The 23,166-nt window shown below is 39.8% G+C and overlaps 1 protein-coding gene across 3 annotated transcripts in view; it reads right to left on the reverse strand.

Annotated features, from left to right (window-relative positions):
* LOC115449984 (prominin-like protein) overlaps positions 1-23,166 on the reverse strand; it is a 113,437-nt gene that overhangs the window by 4,735 nt on the left and 85,536 nt on the right. The window contains exons 2-18 of one of the 3 annotated variants that reach the window (XM_037437906.1): positions 22,643-22,781; positions 21,728-21,853; positions 21,333-21,520; positions 21,060-21,224; positions 20,607-20,728; positions 19,482-19,814; positions 19,110-19,222; positions 18,251-18,355; positions 17,549-17,897; positions 17,089-17,274; positions 16,874-17,008; positions 16,500-16,658; positions 16,118-16,239; positions 10,771-10,821; positions 2,296-2,520; positions 1,069-1,149; positions 171-603 (exon numbers count right to left, since the gene is read on the reverse strand). In XM_037437906.1, the coding sequence (XP_037293803.1) occupies positions 171-603; positions 1,069-1,149; positions 2,296-2,520; positions 10,771-10,821; positions 16,118-16,239; positions 16,500-16,658; positions 16,874-17,008; positions 17,089-17,274; positions 17,549-17,897; positions 18,251-18,355; positions 19,110-19,222; positions 19,482-19,814; positions 20,607-20,728; positions 21,060-21,224; positions 21,333-21,520; positions 21,728-21,853; positions 22,643-22,781 (3,032 nt within the window). The remainder of the gene's footprint in view (positions 1-170; positions 604-1,068; positions 1,150-2,295; positions 2,521-10,770; positions 10,822-16,117; positions 16,240-16,499; positions 16,659-16,873; positions 17,009-17,088; positions 17,275-17,548; positions 17,898-18,250; positions 18,356-19,109; positions 19,223-19,481; positions 19,815-20,606; positions 20,729-21,059; positions 21,225-21,332; positions 21,521-21,727; positions 21,854-22,642; positions 22,782-23,166) is intronic. The other 2 variants (XM_037437907.1, XM_037437908.1) reach the window with 2 other exon arrangements.

Consider the following 23,166-nt stretch of genomic DNA (forward strand, 5'->3'; position numbering starts at 1 on the left):
CATCGTGCCAACCTTATAGAAGCCACAAAATAACCCAAAATCAAATAATCACACACAAATAAACGCCGAAACGACGTACTCAACCCCTACCTATTCTGTACTCTGACCCATAATAAAACACCCCAAAACTCAAACAACGATCACAACACAAGAAACGAAACGCGTCGCACCATGCTTGTGGCGAGATGGTTAAATGGCGTCCGCGGCAGTTGCTTGCCGGACACGCGCGGCAGGTTGCTGAACACCGGCAACGTTACAGCCGCCTCGGCGAGGACCTTCGCCGTCGGCGGAACTCCTGACGGTCCTGCAGATATGCCGTTCTCCTTTGCCCATGGTATCATGGTCGGCTGGTCAAAACTTCTGACAGGAGATGGCACCTTCGTACGCGGGCTGGCGACCGGCGCGGCTACAAACTTATCCCACTGGCCCAGTACCTTGGCTCTAGGGATCTCGGCCGGTGAACCGGGTTTGTTGCCGTTAACTTGAGCGATAACTTTAGCCCACGGAACCCCTTTAGGACGGCGTCGAACGTGACCATCCTCTTGATCAATAACCTTTGCTCGTGGTATTACAGGCGGCGGGCCTGCGCTGCCGTTACCTGAACTGAAGTTTGCGAACACTTTCAAGGTCAGATCTCTAATCGACGGTTATGTGACAGACGTTGGAGGAGTTATTATTACTTATTTCAAACCACCAATTCGGGTGAAACTATAGTGAGGAGAATAGAAACGTAACACAGTAAGAAATTCATGCAGAATACTTTCAAGCGAGAACAACTTTTTTTTCTGTATCTACTTGAGACCTGATCACCTTTGTACCAAATTTGACTACATTCGATGCTTTCTTATGTACAGTAGAAGGCTAGCAATACAGGTGGCTCACATGATGGTAAGTAAGAACCACTATCCCAACACATTCAGAGCAATCATGCACACGTTGACGAAATCATAGAAAAATATAATTAGGAAACTCGGGAAGGCTGTGTTTCTAGGTTATTTAAAGAATTGACAATAGTCATTTCCATAGACTGCAATAATCCAAATGTATGCTGATGGTGTGGGTACTCACTTTGGTCCGGGATAGTAGTAGGGGGGTGGTCGCTCGTACTCAGTAGGGCCGTGGTAGCGGGGCGGGCCTTCTTCCCAGTGCCTGCAACAACCGTGCCGTCATGCGTGCGTCGAGACACCTCGTACTGCCAGATACGCAACTGTACCGTACATCAACTGTCTTATTAGTGGCTTAAGGCTTTGGAGCCCGAGAGTCTTAATATTCACCAAATGTAGAAGCAAGAACTAGAAAATTAAAAGAATCGTGTAATTTCTAGATGCAGTTATAATGCATGGTAAAAGTGCGTATCCGGTATGTAACTCTATGGGGATATACATCTACAAACGGATTAACTCGTAAGAATATAAACCCTTTGGTGCGTTCGCCTTGTGGCAGTGATGTCATCCTACATGCCGATTGAAATATTGACCAATGAAAGTGTTTTGTTTGTGCCAAGCTGTGTGAGAAACAACGTCACATATTTTAACGCGAAATACCCGCGATTTGAATTATTGATTTGCTCTGTTAAATCTTTTAATGGTTATACACAAGGATTGCGTTCCCTGCATTATTATTTTGCTTTTTTCTATAAGCAAAGTAAGAGTTACAATTTAACTAACAATACACAACAACATGTACATTCCCTTGCGTTTCTGACACCCAATGATACTGTGTTACCATGCAGTGAATTGCGCCGAAGACCCCGTGAGACCTCGTGAAACGTGTAACTTTGATCCAGAATCTTCACAATCATCTCACAATTTACTAGGGACGAGATATCTCGTCGTGAGTCGCTCGACAGTGCGCGCGTCGTACGGCTGTATCTCCATGCGTCGGAGGCACGCGTGCGCCATTCTGACGACCGATTGCAAATCGTCCCGCATGAGATCCGCCATCTCCCTTTTGTACGCGTACTCGGACGTTCTGAGCAGGCTGGTAATAGTTTGAACATTATGCACAATGGTATTGATAGCAATACGCTTTGCCGGCCTGCCGCTGGTCAAAGGACTCTAGCACTTGATGCTGTTATGATAGTAATTTGTTTCTATTTTATTCTGATCTCACCGTGCTGGTTCCATGTAGATTGCATAGTTTTTATGTCTGTTGGTCGTTTACACAAACTACTATCAGTGTCACACAGTATTATTGTCAGAGATCAAAACTACATCGTTGACCCATGCCCTACCACTTGACACACGTTTGAGCTTATATTAATGTGTTTGTGTGCGCGTATGTGTGTGTACTCACTTTGGCGCCATATCATTATATCTGCGCGCGTGGTGTGGGTCGAGAGCCGGCGCCAGGGCGGGGTCCCTCGCGGCGGCCCCTCCGCCCGCGGGCAGGGGCGCGCCCCCCGCAGCCCCCGCGCCGCCCCCGTACGCGCCCGAGCCGCGCGACACCTCCCCCTCGCCGCGCCCGCGCCCGCGCCCCTCGCGCCCCTCGCGCCCCGACCGCTTCTCCACCTTGTAGGCGCTGCAACACGCAACACAACCAAATTATAACACAACACATCCGGCGCAGAAGGATTAGCGCGTCGAATAATGACAAATTAAATTGTTAACATCAAAAATATTAATGAAAAGTGTAATACTTGGTTTAAAAATTATTTTATGAAAATTAGGAAATAGGTACATTAATGAATTGATTGTAAGAGTGGGCAGAAATTTTATTCAATAATAAAGGCCTCGACACACTGTTCCTTCTGTAATGGTCAAAAGGGAATCAATTTTCATTTGGTGGAAAAAATATGAAAACAAGAGAAATTACATATTTTTTTATATTTTCAGCTGTCTCGTTGTCATACTTTTGCAACGTATTCTACTAATGAATGGCTTTGAGTAACTAACTCACTGTTATAGATTCCAATAAGTGATATATTTAAAATTATTGGACATTAGTTACTCTATAATATTTACATATTCAGCCAGGAATAGTATCGAATAATTTATCACACATAGTATTATAGTTACTGTGAACTATTATTAACAATGTTAAAAAGTCTTCAAAGCGACGATAAAGAGATATTAAATTATTTTTTGGAATATCATACAAATCACCATCACAAAAAAGGTAAGAGTTTAGCTTGACACTTATAAATCGAAAAAAATGTTTAATTTTCTCTAAATCGATACTCTAAAATTGTTATTCCTGGCTGAACATTTTGGGATGATCATTAAAGATGGTTCTCATAAAAGATGAGATGAAATACGGCGAAGTCAGCGGCATGCAAAAGGTATGAAAACAGAAAACACTTTGAATTCAAACATACACGTAACCTAAATAATATGTCTGTTTAATGCAAACCAAAATTAATGTTCCGAGAAATCGTCACGACTTTAAACGTACAGTCCAAATTTGACTAAGAAATCCAAATGAACATACTATTCATTACGATTGCTTCAACTTCAAACTGAACTAAATCTAAATTGATATTAACCAAACTCAGCGAGTCGATCGTTTCGATTTCTCGTATCGTATTCGTCTACATTATGCCGTTTGTGCGATGAGTTCAAAATGTTTTCCGATATAGAGCACACACAACATACAACGTTAGCACACTAAGAGATTTCCACACAAATACATCCGATGTTGGAAAGACATGAAAACACAAGAGAACTGTTAAATAATGTATAGATGTTTAAAACGGTCATACATTAGTAGAGGCATGCTGATGGATCAGTCTTTAATAGGATAAATGTCATTTAATGAAGTTGAATGTCATTAATATACAGTATTTATACTATTTCCTAATACTTATAAAGTAATTTCTAAAGACTACTTAGGTACTCCGAATATATATTTATCCATTTATGTAATAACCTAACCTGCTTTTCCCACTAATTAATCAAAATTCTCGTTTCTCACTTCAAACCATATTTTGACGATGGAAGATATAAAACCTTTGCTCGAAATAATGATTATACAAATATGTTTAGATATAAGGATAGTAAGTAGGTTTTCTTAATCGATACTTTATAAAACCAATACTATATTTAATTTATACTATTTTGGCGCTAAATATTCAAACTGTTCCTATTTTTTTATCAAAATTAACTCCTTAGTCTACTATTAAACTAGAATATCTAAACAAAAACTTACCAAAAATTAAAAATATGTCTAAATACTGTATACTTAATCGTACATGGTAAAGAGAAAATCCAAACCAAACTACAGGGCGGCTCAATTCACTAAAACCAGAGCCGAAACGCGTCAAAGCAACGTCACACTCTAACACATTCAAATATTGAATTTTATTTCAACTAGGTATGTTATTAACACATTTGTAAGAACCAGAAAAAACACACAGACAAGACACAGAAAAGTTTGTCGCTAGGTTTACATTCACTCAAATGTGTACATTACCCAATTGCTATAAAGTTCAATATTATGCAACGTTTAAAGTACAAGTCGCTCAATACGGTTGGACTCTGATTTAATTGAGCTTAAAAGAAAGAAGAAATTATAGAAAAAAATCACCCGAAAATAATAAGTGAGTTTGCAAGCATGGCAGGCTCGTGTGGCAAACCATTGTGTTGATTACCGCATGACCGCGACACGACGCGACGCTGCGTCACTCACGAGACACGAGGTCCGAGTAACATCCACCACTTACAGCTATCCTAACAACTTACGTATTACCTAATGATATTTTAGAGGTTTAAAATGAGTTGGTACTAAAAATTGTTATACAATTAGAAGACGAAGCAATAGACGATATACGCTTGCGCATAAATAGTAGCAATGCTACCGAAATTGTAAAATTATGCACAAGACAATGCATTGCTCGTTACTCTGAGATATTAAATGTAACGGGTAGTAATTAATGAAGACAATGTGCTTCAAGCAGAGCAATGCACGCTTAACAGTAGAAATAGAAACAATACGTAAAGCAGTATTTTTAACAATAAAAAATTGTCTGGTATTAATATGAACTTTAATAAGGATTTATCAGTGTAGTACAATCGTGTTTACTTACCGACTTTACACTAGTATTTAATAAACATATAATTAATCACTGAATTACACTAGACTACTGAATACATTACAATCTTTGCTTACACATTTTGATATGATATTTTACGTATCAAAATATCGGACCACTTTAGCCCAAAACAGAAATATATACCCATATGTTACTATTTATTGCATTTAATCACTTATTTTATTATTATATTCCGTTCTGGCGTGTACTTACAAGATATATTTTCTAATTTAAAATAGTATGAGTATGAAAAATATAAAAAAATATCTAAGACAACTTATTGGGCTATTATCTATAAAACAATTCCTCTGATGGCAACAAAAAATGAACATGGACATTGGACAGTGATCCGACTCACCAATTATATCTTAAAATACATATATAATGTGTATACAGTATGTATAAGACATTTGCATGAGAAATTAAACGACATTATGCAGTATTATAAACGTCTGCACATTCAGTTTCCAGTATACTTTGCCAAAATATTTATATTTTTAACAAAGACGTTATGATTTGTACTTAGGTAATCACCAAAACCAACATTTATTTCAAATTAAACAACAAACTAAAATTTGAAATCTTCAATTAATATTATGCGCAAGTTATATGAAGAGCTGCATCGCGACAAATCTACAGTGTGTTCTGTTTAAATAGGATTATTTAAAATTATTTTTAAAGCGCTAATAAAATGATAACTTTATATTTGTTTTGTGTTAACTGTAAATAAATACACATTTTTTCTTCGTTTGAAAACAAAATCATAGAAAATCCTTGCAACGTTAATAAAGTTTTTTTATTACAGTCATTTATTTCTCTCTGGACAGAGTTATATGTGTTCTACTGTGGTTTCTTTTTTATGCAAATGTCACATACAGGTGTATGAATTAGTAAATGCACTTACATCTAATGGTTTCACACGACCCAGTTCATCACTTACACCTAGATCAATTCACTGCAGTGCACACATGAGACTAACCACTAACTTACCTAGCATTGAGCTTGTGACGCAAATGTCACACAAACTCGATATTATCCGGGACGATTTAAAACATATTCTATTTCACCAGATTATGTACTCAAACACCAACTCATCCTACTTTATGATGTAAAGTTACAATAAAGAATATGATGAAAATATCTTAAAACACCAAGAGAAAACACTATTTTCGAGCAAGAGATTTAAATTCTTATTAACGAACGTCAAAGTGTATTTTTTTCAATGTTTTTCAATTTCATAATATGAAATGGTATGTAATTTATATTTTACAGATAATTGTAATATAGAATGTTTGAAATATTTCAAAATAAATAAATCCTAAACTAGTTTATTTTTCTTATTGTAAAGATGGTAGAACTTTAATCAATAATTTTTATTTACTTGTATTAAGTAATAAAGCGACCTTTAAAAGAAAGTTATAATAGTAAAACTGTACTTGAAATGCGATATACTTACATTACAAAGCTTTGTACGTAAAAAAAAAACATTATTAAAAAGAAATACATTTTGAATCGTCCCCCATACTAATTAAGCACGGATACTAGCTTATAGATGAGCGTTTCAATATCTGAGAATAACCGCAATATGAAATGTAAAATAGCAACATCTATTGACAATTGATTACATGTTACCAATAGACATACACACTGACACAGAACACAGACACACACACACGCACATTTTGAATAAAATAAGCGCAAAAGAGGACTCATAATTTTTAGTATTATAAAATTGAAGATACTTGTAAATTCCATTAGGAAAAAAGCGTATAAACGTTAAACTTCACTTGCTAGCTGTTCTGTCCGTGTGTTTATTTACGACACGAACCAATACTACTTGGATGGATCATAATCAGTCAGGGTCAGTGTCGACGAACGGAGGGGAATATAACGGATTGTCTAAAAATCAATCTAATGTCACTCTATATATGGCTGATATTCTCTATTTCACCCGGTGTTAGCTTGTTGGCATTAACTTTTTTGTAACTGCTCCTTATTATTCTTGGTCATGTGCCCAGTGATTCTAATCTTCTGGTTCTATAAAACTTCCAGACAGTATTTTTGAGGCATTAATGTAATAAAAACAAATATACTTTCAATTATTAATTGTCTGGATTAGTTAATCATCATGTAAGGATATAAAGTTGTTTTTTTTCTAAATTCACTTATGAACTACACTCCGTCCGTCGGCGCCGACCGTCACTTATTTTTAGGATAAGCTCATTCCATGGCGATCAGTCCACGCGAACGGATCCGCGCGTCGAGACTAGTATCTGTATGCGCTAGGATATACGATATCAAAACTAGGAGAATGTGAAAACGTTTCCAAACGACTACCGCTGTATAGTATACGTATAATGGCTACACACTGTATATTAAAATGTAAAGATCAAAATACTTGTACGAGAGTTGCGTTTTAGTATACGGGAGTCGTGTTTGGACCAACTTCAGACGTGTTGCTTGTGACATAAGAACAGATATTTTGTTTACTTTACCTAATATTTTTTTTATTTGAATATGTCCTTGTATGTGTGTACAATACAATTATTATTATTTTTGTATTTGATACACGAGCATAAATTCTACGTTTTATTAATTTAAATAAACAAAGCATATTGGATCAAAGCGACTCCACGTCCAACGTTGGGGCCAAACACAACGGCATAAGCTAGCAATGGACGTATCACAATGTGGAAGCGAAAGCAATTGTATTCATGGCGTCAACGCTCACCGACAGTACAGGCACGTTCGTGTCTTTAAAATAACGTTAATGGAATGAGGAAACTTTACTTAACAGGCCAGCAAAATTGTATCGATTGGCGAGGGATAATCATATATTCATTTTGGTCCACTAACTCATCATCAAGTGCGACGAGGTCACTAACCTGCCCGTATAAAACACTGGACGTGTCACTTATGCTGTAGTGGCTGATATAACGGCCAATGCCTGCCAAGTTTCGCACATACGTACAATATACACATTTGCCTGTCCCCTCAGTGAGTGTGACCAAATTGCGCTTGGCACACTACCGTATCAAGAATATATGTAAAAAAACTTGATTATTTAATTACAAATTACTGGACAATATATTAATCGAAAATTCTTATACATAAATGCTAATAAATTGCATTAACAATTCCTATTACTTAAATACAGTGATAAAATTACGTCGCATCAATTGCTTTCAGGGTTTAATCTAAACCAACACAAGTGACGTCACAATGTCACGTGATGTAATATATTTGGACTGTCACGTCTCGGGAAGCATAGAATAATCTTAAATCCTAGTCATGATGAAATAGCTATATGTAATATTCCATGCTGTACGAATAGTTATGTTTGATATGTGGTTATTTCTTTTCATATTGATGTGAGATTACATTTTATTTGCTATAATATACTCCCTCTGAGCATTTTATAACTATATTTTAACTAAGCACTGTTTTGTTTTCTTAAAACTTTTTACGAGACAAAACACTGATTAGTTAAATATTGGCATAAAATGTGGATTAATAAGGAGATGTTTAAATTGATATTAGCTTGTTATAATTTTTGAATTTATAGTTGCTGAGAATTGTACAAACAACACAAGCGTGTATGCAAGTTTTTTTTTTTTATATTATGTACAAATTTAATTTATAAAAACACTTAGTTTATGATTTGCTACATTTGTTTCGACATATTATAATTAAAAAATTTGGCAACACCTATTTAAATTTTTGAAAAAGCTACCTAATTTGTGTGTAGGTAAAACACAATATCCTTTGCATTCACTACGCGTCCACAAAACTTAACACATAAACAAGAAGGTGCGGTGCACATTTACAATAAAATTTGAAATGCGTTGTATTCAGTATACGAACAACCTTTTTTTTTAAATGGAAGACAATTTAAAACCGAAACTTATCCATTGGACTACGACAAAATTGGTCAATTTTGTATGTCCCTAGTGAACGTTCAATGTACGGCGAAGTACAGAAATTCTTGTCTTTTACACCAACGATTGGTCACATTACATTCGATATGTCATCACTTATAAATCGCGGGAGCAGAGTCGCTATCCTCAAAATTCGCCAATATTTCAAGATTATTGTATCCATTTTAATCATGCTGTCGTTTCATTTGTTTAGAAGTAATTTACAGTAAAATAACGAACAATATTTTTTTTACTGTCATTCGAACTTTGTTGCGTCGCGTCGTCTCGAATTTTCTGTCTAGTTTGTAGCTACCCAGTCTTACGCATTAGCATCAATATCGAAATGGACTCACACTTACAAAATCCCATAAAATTACGTATAAATTTAATACTAAAATGTTATAATAAAAACCGTTTTAAAAAGAATAATGATTTCTTATATTTACGCGAATGTTAGACATTGAGTTTATTGTGTCCCCGTGACCATGAAGGCTGCAAAGTCTTCGAAACGTCGGGAGAAAAATAAAAAACAAAAAACCACGATAGAATCCGAAAAATTAGTTTAATTCCGTTTTAAAAAGGTCTACAATATTCGCATAAACTTCAAACTCGACGAGTAGAATGTTTTCTTACACACCACGTGATGGGTCGGTAAAAACAGCTAATCTCATCACGGGTGTATACCTAATCAGTTTGCCCATTGCACCTGCACAAAATCGCCTAAAATAGTGTATATATTGATAAATTGTTACTTATCGACGACACAAAACTCGATCCATTATGATATCCTGTATGTACAGTACTTTATGCAATGGTTTTTTATTTTGAAGCAATCTGTAGAAGGGCAATAAATGTGCGTCGAAGCTCAACCGGCAGCCGCCCATCGAGTTTGAGCAGTGAGAGCGCGGCTGTGGAGAGATGTTACTCGGACTCGTGTATTCCGGACTCGTTGTCCTCGTCCTTGGCGTCGAGGCGCGTCTTGAGGTCGTCGATGAGCGCGGCGGGCGGCGCCACCAGCTGGCACACCACGTCGGCGCCGTCCAGCAGCAGCCGCGTGCGCGAGTGCGGCGGCGACGCGCCCGCCGGCGAGCCCGCGCCCTGCCCGCGCCGCCGCCCGCACCCCCGCACGCGCCCGCGCCCGGCGCCGCGCCGCCGCCCGCGCGCTCGCGCCACTCCGCGATCTTGCCCTCGATGTCGAGGGTGCTGCGCTTGGACCCGCTGCCGGCCGACAGTGTTAGAGTCGGACGGCGATCGATCCAGTGACGTAATCATACCAAATTGTCATCGATAGTCACTTTATCGACCTTCCATTTTCCCGTCCACACTTTTATCGATTGTGAATTCGATATAATTGCGGAAGAGTTCTTTTATATTCTCAGCGCGATACATCCCTGAGTTTTGAACGGACTCCCAAACTTATCGATAAAATAATATTAACATAATTAACTGAATTTAAAGAAAAACAAAATAGAACTTGTATACTAACATGCGGGATCAGTACATTCCGGCTCGGTACATGCGGTTAATACACCAGTTAGTACACAGCGCATGTCTCTAGACACGCCTAATTTACACCGTCGTTACAACACTCGGTTAACTCAACCTTACTCGATTATAATTCTCTTTATACCTTAAGTAAGTCCCGTTACCAGAAAAAAAAAACAGAAGGAAGCTGTTAAATCATGCAAACGAGCGCCCACGCACTACCTGTGCGCGCCGCTGATTGGCTGACAGGTTTACGTGCGCGCTCGCCAAAGGTAAATGAAAAAAAAAGGTAAGCGCATGCGGCTCGGGCGGAGGTCGGTAAGGTCCTGGGGCACTTACTTGGCAAGGGGTACGTTATCGCGGTCCGCGTACGCATCATACAAATACTCGCTGCAACAGACAACGGGCAGGAGTCAGTCAGGGTCGGGACCGACGGGCCTAGCGCCGGCTCGCACGACACGACGAGTCGTGCGAGCCGCGCAACATCTGTCACTACCATTATACGAGCACACAACACAACCACAGCGGCTATAATGTACCTACTCAAACTAACAACACGATAGAACCGAACTAACACTTCTATGAACGTGGCGAGGAAATACGTAGGAAGTCATAGGATAAAGCCGGGTCTCCTACGAAGTATTTGTTTTTATTAGAATAAACAAACCTTTATATTTTTACAAGAGCGTAAATATTTTTACAAGGTAAATGATAGTTATTTGTTTAACTGCCACTTTTGACTAATGTGTCATTAAACACACATGGTTAGATTTTATTTCTAGATTTTGGGTACAGGAAAGCCGGCTTATTATAAATTTGCTATGTGGATTTAGATAGGAGAAACTTTAAAAACACGTGGGAATTTCTCACTAACAATATGGTAACCGTATAAGACTGTGTGGATTTAACTACGAACACGACTACGTTACACACATTTGTCAGAGTTCTGCGTTGTATAGTGTTGCCAGGTGGCGCGTTTTTACACGCTGATCGAGACGCCACAGTTTCCGCTATTTTAACTAAGTTTATTTACGCACTGAATTTAATAGAGCTTTCAATGGCGAACGGCCACTTTTGAAGTATACGCCAAATGACGATTGTTATGCGCGGGATTTGTAAACTTATTATATAAGCCCCATTATCTCATTTTCTCCAATTTCTGTTTATTCAAATGTCGATATTTGCAACAACGTATCTGGCAACGCTAATATAGGACTAAACATTAATCTATATGACACTACGTGTGTGGATGGCTGACGATGAACGAACATAAAATAAAGGAAACAATTGAAACGGAACTGTACGCTATTTATACTGTGGCTAGCGATATTCTACTTGAAGTTCATGTACATTGCACGTTATCGATGACGTTTAAAAAAAATCGATGGAACGCTAACTAAGTTCTTAGTAAATTACAATATAATTTTAGCTTTCGAAAACAGGAGTATCGCTGTAGTGCTATTTATTAATAAAACTATTTAATCAGTGTTTTAACTAAGCTATATTTTGCCGCTATCATTCTAATATCACACTATACAATATCACGTATGTAGTTGTACCATTTTGAAATAGAACTTTCAATCAGTGTGAACAAATATTTTATTTAATACTTAACTATAAACTTAATAGTGCACAAACAGTTATTTGAATTCTTTCTTTTATTTTTCTTTATTTAGAACAGCATGTTTAATTAAGGCCATTCACAACAGCATAGATATGCATTGTATGCAAGTTTGAAAAATACCGAAATGAACAGAATAAAGTGTTAAAACGCTGATTAATCAAAATTCTATAAGTAAAAGTAAAATGTACGTGATTCAGCTAATAGTAATATAATTTTTATATACATTGTCATAGTTTTAGTTGTCCTAGTATACTTAATATAAATCTATGTAACGTTATTAATAATTAACCTATAACTATTATAACTTTATGTCAAGCTACCTGTTATTTCATTAACCGAGAGATAGAATTATTGATGGTCATTTGTTTGTAATGGTTTGATTACAAACAAATCTGATGACATTAAGTTTTGTCGAGGGCGTCCAGAGGTTTTCCTATATCTATACCTAGCAGTTTAGATTTTAGTTTACGATACCGCACAGATATCTCACCCCGTATATCATGCAAAATTATTGCACAAGTTCTACGATATCAAACCTTCAATAAATTTATTCCACAGAACGGTTAGTTTCATTTGTTATTACAAACGTAATGTTCATTGCGACACGCGACAATGTCGCTACACGCCAATGTTGTTGCGCGTCATCGACTCCTATACCGAACGCGCGCTCTATGCTCATTGGACCGACTCTATCGATATCGATGTGTGTGATGGTATACATGTGTACACATACCCACACTACTATATTATTAAGAATATTATCAGCACGAGATGGCGCTATTCCCCTATATGTATCTACCGCTTCGCAAACATTCAAACCACAGCAGGATACCCTCACAGCATTCACAACACCGAGGAAGCGTGTACTCCAGGCGCCCTAGCGATCTACTACCAATACACTGCCAAATATTTAGTACAAGGATCTTGTCGACATGTTCTACGATGCATGTTAGGCGAATGCTAACCAAGCCGATTACTGGCGCGTGGTATGACAGCGAATGGATGATTAGTATACAGAGGGACTGCCGTGTCTGAACTAATGAACACATGATGACTTGCAAGCTACCGGGACGGAGGGCGACGCGCGGGCACTCACTACACGCACAACTGTTTCAACATCACAACTTGGGACAGGCCTGATGGACAAACTGCTTGCGAACTATAACTAAATATTACAGTAAAATACAAACACAACGCTATACGCTGCATGGTGTTTTATTTATGTTGCATTAAATTTCATAGTCGCGAGCAAAATTATCTTAAAATCATATTTTTATAATTCAACCAATTTGTTCATCCAGGCTGACCATAAATATCACATTTCACTTGTTATCGCAAAACCAATTGAATTGATTTTCCAGCATGATTAGGTTCGAGCAGTTTCCACAATATCGATCGAGCGGTGGTGCGTATAGTAGTGTGTGTAGCGAGTGCGCGCGGTCGCGCGGCGCGTAGTTACCGGTCGGAGCGCGCGGTCATCGCCACCAGCGCGCGCGCGCCTGCCACATCGGCTCATACTCGCTGCGGACAAACCGCACGCTTACAGTCGCGCCACACCTTACACCCTACACGGCGCGGGCGCGGATACAGCAACCATTTACTCGGAGTCTAATAAGAGCGATACCTATTTCTATTTGGCAAAATTCAACAAGCCTGCATATTTTTTTACATTTTTCCAATAAATAACCATAAAGCCATTTAGGCGGATATAATTTTTTTTATTATCTACAATTTTAGTCCACATAAATTTTCCAGCCCTTAACGTAACCCTGTATCCGCGCCTGCGTGATGATGATGTGACCAAACTCATTCCAAACAAAATGAAAACATAACTTAATCTGCATCAACAACCGCGTACACACTTGGACAACGTCAGGGAAGAAAATATTAAAATCAGTCGCCTTTTTAAGCCGAAGACAAAATATCTAACGAAGTGTGATTTATTGTCCCAAAAAATATACAGTTCTACACGTCTACACGTCAAACGCATCGATTTATAAGATCGAACCCGTATATCAATAATCGAGCTCAAAAACCTGACATCGCCCCTGAGTGGAGCGTACCTAAAGATTTTTATTTTTAAAGATTGTAAGAATAGTAAAGATATTAAATGTTGTACTTTCAAGAATGATTATAAAATTTTTGATTTTTATGTCATTATGACAAAAAAATAATGTCTCTAATCACTTCATAACAATGTCAATAAGTTTGGCAACAAAGCACAGCCTTTAAACAAAAATCTACTGAATCCGCTTTGAAGTAACTTTTATCATATTTTTCTGAAGATATGTATACATAAGCTGTAATTATTCGTCTCGCCAAGATACGCAGCGATAGCACTTTAACCAAAAAATACAACATGCCACAGTCTAGAGTAAAGAACTTTAACATGAAATATAACGCCACAACGTAATTTCACAACGAAAATAATGTATATTGATACAAAAATATAGAGAAAAAATTAACTTATAATTTGTTTCCCTTTCAAGTTAATGTTTTTAACATAACACGCTGTACAATGTTAATGTGCATTAGGAAAATATCGATAGTTTTAGCGCGCGCGTGGCCGGGGCCGGTCCGGAGCGGCGGCTCGGGGCTCACGGCACTACGGGTGTGGGGTGCACGACAAACCCAAAACAAACCACGACACAAACTAATATCGACCTTAAGTCAACACAACTTAACAAAACAAATTATTATAAAAACAAACGAAAGAAAAATTAATACAAAAACATAAAAACAACAAAACAAGAATTAAACGGAATCGCTTGCAGCACAACAATGGTAACATTTGAATGTGTGGTACTAGAGAACTGTGCTGTAGAGTACTGCAAACAATTCATAATGATGATGACAGATGAGAGATGTTCCGCAATTATCGATTGATTGTATCTATAATCGCAACACTTTAACCAAAATATACTGACATAAAAGTACGCATAACATGATTTGGATTATATTTTTTTAAATTCTTGGAACATAAAGTTACTTCGGTTTACTGTTGCGACTACATTTGACTTAAAAAGATGTGTTTCATTAGAGACTGCTTTGAACAGAATTGTCATGAAAATCGGTAAAAAAAAATATCAATACCACGGGAGGTATAAGACTAGACTTATATTTTTTTGAGTATTTTGAGATTAAGATAAAGTGCAATGCAGTCTCCACATTTAAGAAATCATTGCATCCGTTAATCGTGTAAAGTTTATCACCCGACGTCACAGATTCAATGTTCTATTATCACATAGCGAAGAAATAAACCAACAGTAAATGAATATAGACCTAATGTCAAACGTGGCAACACTAACATGAGGCTACGTCACTGACGTGCCTGTCTCCCGCTTGACGCTAAGATGATTTTTGTAAAGACATTAAATTTATCACATCTTTTTCTGTAATTTCTATATCGATAACTTAAAAAATAAATTCATATTAATATCGATAGTTACATTAATTATATTGGGTTATTTCTCTACTTGTGTTTTGTGTCATATTTTTCATTGGAAATGAATGATATTAAACGATTACTGCAATCCATTTAAATCCAAATTCAACGCTTTCATAGGCAGTAAAAGCTTCGTATGATATTTTTATTGTATTGACCCCTACACGACCACTACAATTACCCACAGCTGACCAGTTTTTTACTGCACGTGAATTCTTTCGAGGAATACCCTCCTAAATACATTAGCCAAGCTATTGTCAATTGGATTGAGAATTATCGCATAATATCATTCAATTTTCTAGCCGAATGGCTTTAAATTATGACGCTCAAAGATTTAAGTACGAAAACTCCAATAAGGCTGATTACGCAGACCTATTAGAGAGCATTGGCTATTTCATGGCCACATCGAGAAGATCACGACTGTGTTCAGATTAAAAAAAACTCTTTTATGCAGAAAAGAACCAACAATAAAGTAATTAATTAATCATTATAGATTTTCACTTATCACCAAGTTTCTGCGCTGACGCTTTGTATATTTCGTTCCTGCGTATCAGTCTTGGTCTCTCGTATGCAGTATTGTGTGTAGGAGTGTATGAATAGTGGAGATGGGTACTTACGCCTCGACTAGCGGTCCCGGGTACGGGTCCACGTGCAGGTACAGCTTTGCAAGCTTCTGCGCCACCACCATCATGGGCACGAACAGTAGCACGCACCACGCCAGCGACATCCAGTAGCCGTTCTGTCGACGTCACGGCATAATCATCAGCAGGATGTCTTATATTACGTAACCAATTGATAAACGATTCATAGCAATGTAAAATGCTATTGTAAAAAAAATACATTCTTAATAATAATTTAATTTGAATGACAATAAATCGTGTCGTTTGTAGTCTTCATTGGTCGCTCTGCTACATAATTATCTTAGGAACTAGCGTGTTTACAATCGTATCGCGCCCTCGAAATAGAAGATAAGATGCAATCTTTATAAGCAACACTTACGGTGGGCATGAGTATCTTGTGGCAGGCGGCGTCGCGTGTGGCGTTGAAGGCGTTGGAGAGCGGCCCACAGCGACCCACCGATACGCGCGCCTCGTGGACCACGTGCTGCATGTAACGCTGTAACTGCGACGCGATCACCGTCGCGAACGACTTCGTCATCTGCAACATCACACACATTATAGTTTATAACACAAGTATCAAAAACATAAATAACCTTCACTGTGTCTTCGTTACTATCCAATATCCATATTAAAATAAACATAAATTCACACCTCTAGTAAAGTATTGAGCCCATTTCTAAATCGGCGATAAATGTTAATCACGGAAATGAAGGTATTTTTAATACCCTAAAATGTTAGTTGTATATTTCTCACGTTTTGCAGCCGCTCTGGTCCCTGCGTGTTGAGGAAGACCTCGGCCTCGGTGGTCTCGTGCATGAGGTAGGAGATGGCCTCCTTGAGCGACGAGTGGTTGAAGCGCAGCTCGTCGCGCAGCTTGATCGCCGTGGCCTGGTACAAAACAGTCGATGAGTGTCGTGCGGTATAGGGGCTGCGGGGGGTGTGTGGTGTGGTGTGTGGTGCGTACTGACGTTGAGGCGCTGCGCGTCCCGCAGCATGGGGTGCAGCGTGCCGGCGGCGAGCGCGGAGAGCGCGGCGGCGGCGCGCAGCAGGTCGCGCGCCTCGCGCTCGAAGGTGGGCTGCGCCAGCGAGCGCGCCGTGCTGTTGAGCTGCCGCGCCAGCCCCTCCAGCGCCAGGCTCGTCATGTTCGTCTCCAGCTGCAGCGCCGCACACAATCATGTCATTACTTTACTACATTCATAAAAACTAATACGCAAAAATACTCTCAGATCAATGCTACACCTGCGAAAATGTTATATCACGCATGTCATTTTAACACTTACTAGTCCCTTTTATAGTCAATCAGTTAAATTATTTATTTAATTATACTAATATCAAATATACGAGGAAATTAGGTTAAATATTAATTGCACACCAATACCACTGCATCCGTTACCACTATTAAACTATAAGTGAATAAGCAAGACTCACGGCATCCAATATCTTATCGAAGTCAAAGTCCGAGAGGCCTGTATTAGCTAATTGTCTAAGCTTCTGCTTGGCGGGTTCCCTGAGGATGGTGACGTGTGCGCCGGCGGCGGGGAACACGGGTCGCAGCGAGGCCACGCGCCGCGACACCTCGCCCCACATCTCGTCCTGCAGCTGTTCCAGGTCGTACAGCCGGTGCAGGTGCAGCGTCTCGTAGATGGTGTGGTTGCCATGGCAACTGACCAGCACGGTCGACAACTTGAAGTCGGGGTCGCTATGCTCGTTGAACATCACCTTTTCGAGGTCTACGAATTTGTCCACGTCGTCGAACAGACGGTTGTCGCGCGGCTCTCTGTACACCATTATTATAGTATTAGCATGCTTCTTTTGATGAAGGTCACAAACATATGAAAATTCGTAATGCTAACTCTCAAGAAGTACTTTTGAGAAATATCTCTTTATTAATTTTCCTACGCTAACAAATCAGAAGTAGAAACTTACGTTAAACAAGGTATGAGTATATTCAATGGAATTAAATTTGTTATGGTCGTGCGTTAAGTATTATTTGTAATGAGGTGTACCTTTACTTTAAGAAAATAACTAGTATAAGTAGTTGGACGAGAATAAGAAATGTGGTGTTGTGCGGCGTGCGTCACGGGGAAGTATTTAGTAGGATATGTGTGTGAAGTGTGATGAGTGACTCACGTGAGCGGGTCGCAGAGCGCGCGCTGCGCGGCGAGCCCGAGCGCGAAGTACGCGCCCAGCGCCGCGCACACCACCGCGCCAAGCACCAGCGTCACGCACACGCCGCTGCACACACACGCGCAACACTCACTACACTGCCTTACACAATATCATCTCTCCGCAGACTCAGTTTAATACCCAAAAACTTACAACACTCTCTATAAAGGGTGTAAAAGACAGCAGAAAACTTACCAAAAACAGATATCAGGTTTTCAGTCCATGATTCTGTAAACCCCAGCGATTGAATTTTTCGTCGGTCTTTTCATGAAGTTTTGGTTTTTTTTTCGATGATAACGCAATAAAATCACTAACACAACCCCAATTTCATTAAAATAACAAGAAGTATTTTATTTTCATAACATAAATGTATGTAGAAAAGATTATAAGTGCGCATGCGCCCCCAATCAGCTGTTTTGTTAAATAGGTACACAGCGCCACGCGCGCCGCGTGCGATAGCGTCGCTACGCCGCGCGCCGGGCGGCCGGTCGCGACTAGCGGCCCAAAGGACGGAGTTTACTTTGACTACGAGCGACGAGCGTTGCGAATTTTGAATTATAGAAAATGTTATGTTATGCACACATGACCGGTACACACGGACATCTTTATTTGAATATAGGGATAAAATACTATTTTACTTTAAGAAAATCGGTGGGCTATCTTTTACACACTATATACAATATTAAAAAACGACAAATTCGATGCGGACAGATTTTAAACGAAACTGGGAAATATAGGAGGTAATACTTTAACGGATTATAAAAAACACTATTCATGTCACAAATAATAAACAAAACTTGGTTCAATAATAGTTGAAACTGACCAGAGCAGACATTTGGAGCCGGCGCCCTTGTTGCAGCAGTCGCTGGCGCCGTACACGTCGGGCCGCTTGCCGCACACGCCGCACGTCAGCCCCCACACCATCAGCAGCGTGATCTGCGCCACACAACACAACACATTAGCCTACACGAGCGTGAGTGGAGGGCACGATATGAGTTGATCATTCCAACCGACATTGCTTTGAATGTTTCCCTTTCTCTGTGCAAATTCTCCGGTGATTCACCAGTCTTATTTTACTACCAAACTGGACTGGTAACGATCAATGAATATCTCAATGAGAACAAGCAGTTCTTTGTGAATGAATACCTACTGTGCACTGATATACAGGGGCAAGAGTGTGTTTGTGCGGACTCACCAACAGCAGCACGGCGGCGGGCGCGATGCCGATGTATCTCCGGTAGGGGCGGTACTTATCGGTGGCCTCCTGCACCACGTGGATGTTCTTCTCCTCGGCCTCGATGCTGGCGCTGGCGTTGTTGGCCATGTCGGTGATGCGGTCGGCCATGGCGGCGAGGCGGCGGCCCGTCTCCGCGATGGACTGCTGCACGTTGGGGATGTGCTCGTCGACGGAGCGCCGGATGCCGCGCTGGATGTCGCTGAACACCTGCTGTCCGGCTGCCACTTCCTCCTTGATGTGGCCGTCGATCAGTGACGTCACGTTCGTCAGCAGCTCGCTCACGTCAGGCATCTACACGCATAAGTTAATGTTAGCAAGATTGGTGGGTGATACATTTTTGAAGCGACCTCAATAAATATGTTACAACCTTCATACAATAGGTATTTTGGTCCATCCAACCGACTTATGAAAGATAGAAGATTTGTGTAAACTAGAATATTTATGAATACTGAATGCGATGCATTAAATATCTCATAATAAAATGTTAGTTTTGTTATCGTGCAACTGTCACTTACCGTAGGGAAGTATTTGTCAAGCATCTGATCCGAGATGGCGTGAAATTAACGTATTTACATTAGCTTCAGTGGACATATGCATATGATGTGGACGAAATAGATGAACAAAAATATTAAATTTAACTGCACAGCAGTAGACACGTATTCTACAAACGGCTTGAATATATGCAAAAATTTGGAAGAAGTGAACATATTATGGCACATATTTAGAAAAGATCGATAGTTTTTAGGAAGTTATGCTAGTGTCCAAGGCCTTACAATGAAAAGTGCAAACAAAAAAACAGTATTGATATGCCAGCAAACACCTAACAAGCAACACGAAATATCTGTACACGTTTGTTACTAATATTTTTTCTGTATACATTTTTGGAAGAGACGAACATCGAATTGGTTACAATTACTAATCATAAAATTATATTTTTGTCAATGTAAGGCAACAGCTAGCGACACGACTGCGGATGATCAGTCTACTGGCGTCTCGTAGAGTATCTATTGATGACGAATGATTATCCCTCGTCAGTTGACAGTCGATACAATTATGTCGGCCTGTTCGACCATACATAGTTACCTGGCTGTACTGTATATCGGTGTCGAGTTGTCCTATCTTGTACTTGGTCTGCAGCGCGATGCACTTGGGCTGGTCGCACCGCGCCAGCGTCTGCAGGAGCTGGCTCTTCACTTTACGGAGACCTGTGGAGGGAAGAATTCACGTCAATATAATACACGTCTTAATCCATCTGCAATACTCCATCCTCGAAGAGATTGTGAAGCCGTTTTGTTGTAGAATGGATTAAACAATTGAATTTTATTTGTTTTTACAAATATAACTCACTAGGCGAATAGATTGGTACAAACACTTTTGTGTTTGGTGTAAAAAACATTGTGGTATTTAACTAAAACATCTTAGGCGACGAGCGACTAGTTGAAGTAATTCTAATGACATATCTAGATCTATGTAAGTTATATTTTTTATTAATGTCTGTCACAATGACATGATCAAGAGGACAGTGTGTGTGCGTACCGGCGTTGAGCTCCTCGGCGCGCGTGCGCAGTGCGGCGGTGAGCGCGTGCACGTCGCGCAGGTTGCTCTGCACCTCGTCCAGCCGCTGCACCATCTTGTTGAGCGTGGTCACCGACACCGCGCGCGAGAACTCGCCCAGCTTCATCGACACCGTCAGACCACTCGCTGCAACACCAAGCATAATCACACGTGCAATAAGAACGCTGCTTGCCTTATTAACGCAATAATATTTATCACATAATGGCAAAAATATAAATATAAAACGCTACTTACTGTAAAGCACAGAGTTAAGTTTCTCGGAGAGTTCCTTGTAGTTGGTGACGAGCAGATGTCGCGCATGAGCTTGAGTGGCGTTGAGGAAGGTGCGCATGTCCTTCATGCCCGCGCGCAGCGAGTCCGGCGCCTCCGCCGCGCCGCTGTCGATCTGCGAGTCTGTCGCGAATGCGCACACCACGCCGAAACTGACCACAAAAGTTTTCAATATATCAAGGCACATTACAGATATAATGGAACCTAATAAATGAGCAGTGAAAAAAATATGTACCAAACGGGGACGCTGGATGTCATAATAATCGGCCTAATTACATCTTCTTATTTTATTCAAATAACCAAAGAACTCATGACCAGCCAAACGCCGTACAGTGTATGATCTTATATCAGTTGCTTACAGGAAGAGGGTGAGCAGAGCGATGAGCACGATGGCGAGCAGGCCCTTGAGGCAGGCGTCGTACTTGCGGTCGAACGGCCGCCGCCGCCGCCCCACGCGGCACCAGTAGCAGCAGCACCAGAACAACCTGCAACCAACACAACAATTTTACAAAATATATTACATTCAACCGTTATACTATAGGAATCACCTCCGAGTGATCCCGCGTGACCTCACGACACAGCCGTGCCTAATGTAGGAACTAAAGATTAGCCAATACATTTTTATATACATATTATGCGCACCGTATCAAAGCCTAACAAGCATTTTCAAAACTATTGTTAATTTGACCTTTACACCGGCTTTGAAACGGCTGCACCGTTTTTGAGACGTTTCATCTCGGCGATACGCAGCACTCTGTGTTGGCATTTGTTTGACATTTTGATCATAAACACGGGCCGCTATTCCCAGCGCCACCCGCCACCCACGCAACTAGGCAAAGGTCAGAAGGTTTTCACACGGACGCGTGCGAGCGGAAAATTGATATTTAAAGTTAATTATAGACGATACGAGAGAAGATCCTTGTGCTGTGTTCACAACGGTAAATTACATAGGTCATTGTAATTATACGTAGATGTGTGCTCGCTGACATTTAACACAAAGTCTAACAGCAAATATTTTTTTTACTTTTAGATAACCTGTTTAAAAATATCAGTAAATACTGATATTGATATGTCTGATATAATAACAACGACCTTTACAGAAAATGTCATCTTCTATTTATCCTTAAAGGAATCAATTTCCAAAAATCGTTTTTGGTACTCATTACGTTACATAATCTTATCTTATAATTGTAAAGACACCGAAACTCTACGTTTTCCGTTCACACAACCCTGTGCTATTCTCCTACTGCGCACAGGGACATGATGGTACTCACGCGGCGAGCGGCAGCACGACGACCAGCAGCGCCACCACCACCAACACGGCGAGCGGGCCCGCGTAGTGTGCCACCAGCACGCGCCAATTGTCCTTCAGCGACGCGATCTCCGGGTGACCGTCAGACACCGTTACTATACCTGCAATACATACCAATATTAACTCTTAGCATTCGAGGACTTAGATGGCAGGAAACGGGATTCAATTATTTAATAGTTACATACATTGGCACACACGCCCTTTTATCGGTGAAAGGGTAGACAGGGGCATAATTAGTATAATTTAAATAATTTCATAATATCAGCAGCTATTTTTATAAAGAAACAAATGTGTCAACAATGTTGCCTACACTGGATAGTATTAACTAAAATGTACCGTTATTATGTGACATTACTCCGGTGGCCTCAGCTTGCAAAAAATATGACACAGATTACATAGTATGTAATTTTATCAAACAAATATACTATGCTAATAAATGGAACAAATTCAGACAAGGAAAAAGTATTCTAATTCTGTCGATAACTC

This window comes from Manduca sexta, chromosome 12, assembly GCF_014839805.1.
Source record: "Manduca sexta isolate Smith_Timp_Sample1 chromosome 12, JHU_Msex_v1.0, whole genome shotgun sequence".
Taxonomy (NCBI): domain Eukaryota; kingdom Metazoa; phylum Arthropoda; class Insecta; order Lepidoptera; family Sphingidae; genus Manduca; species Manduca sexta.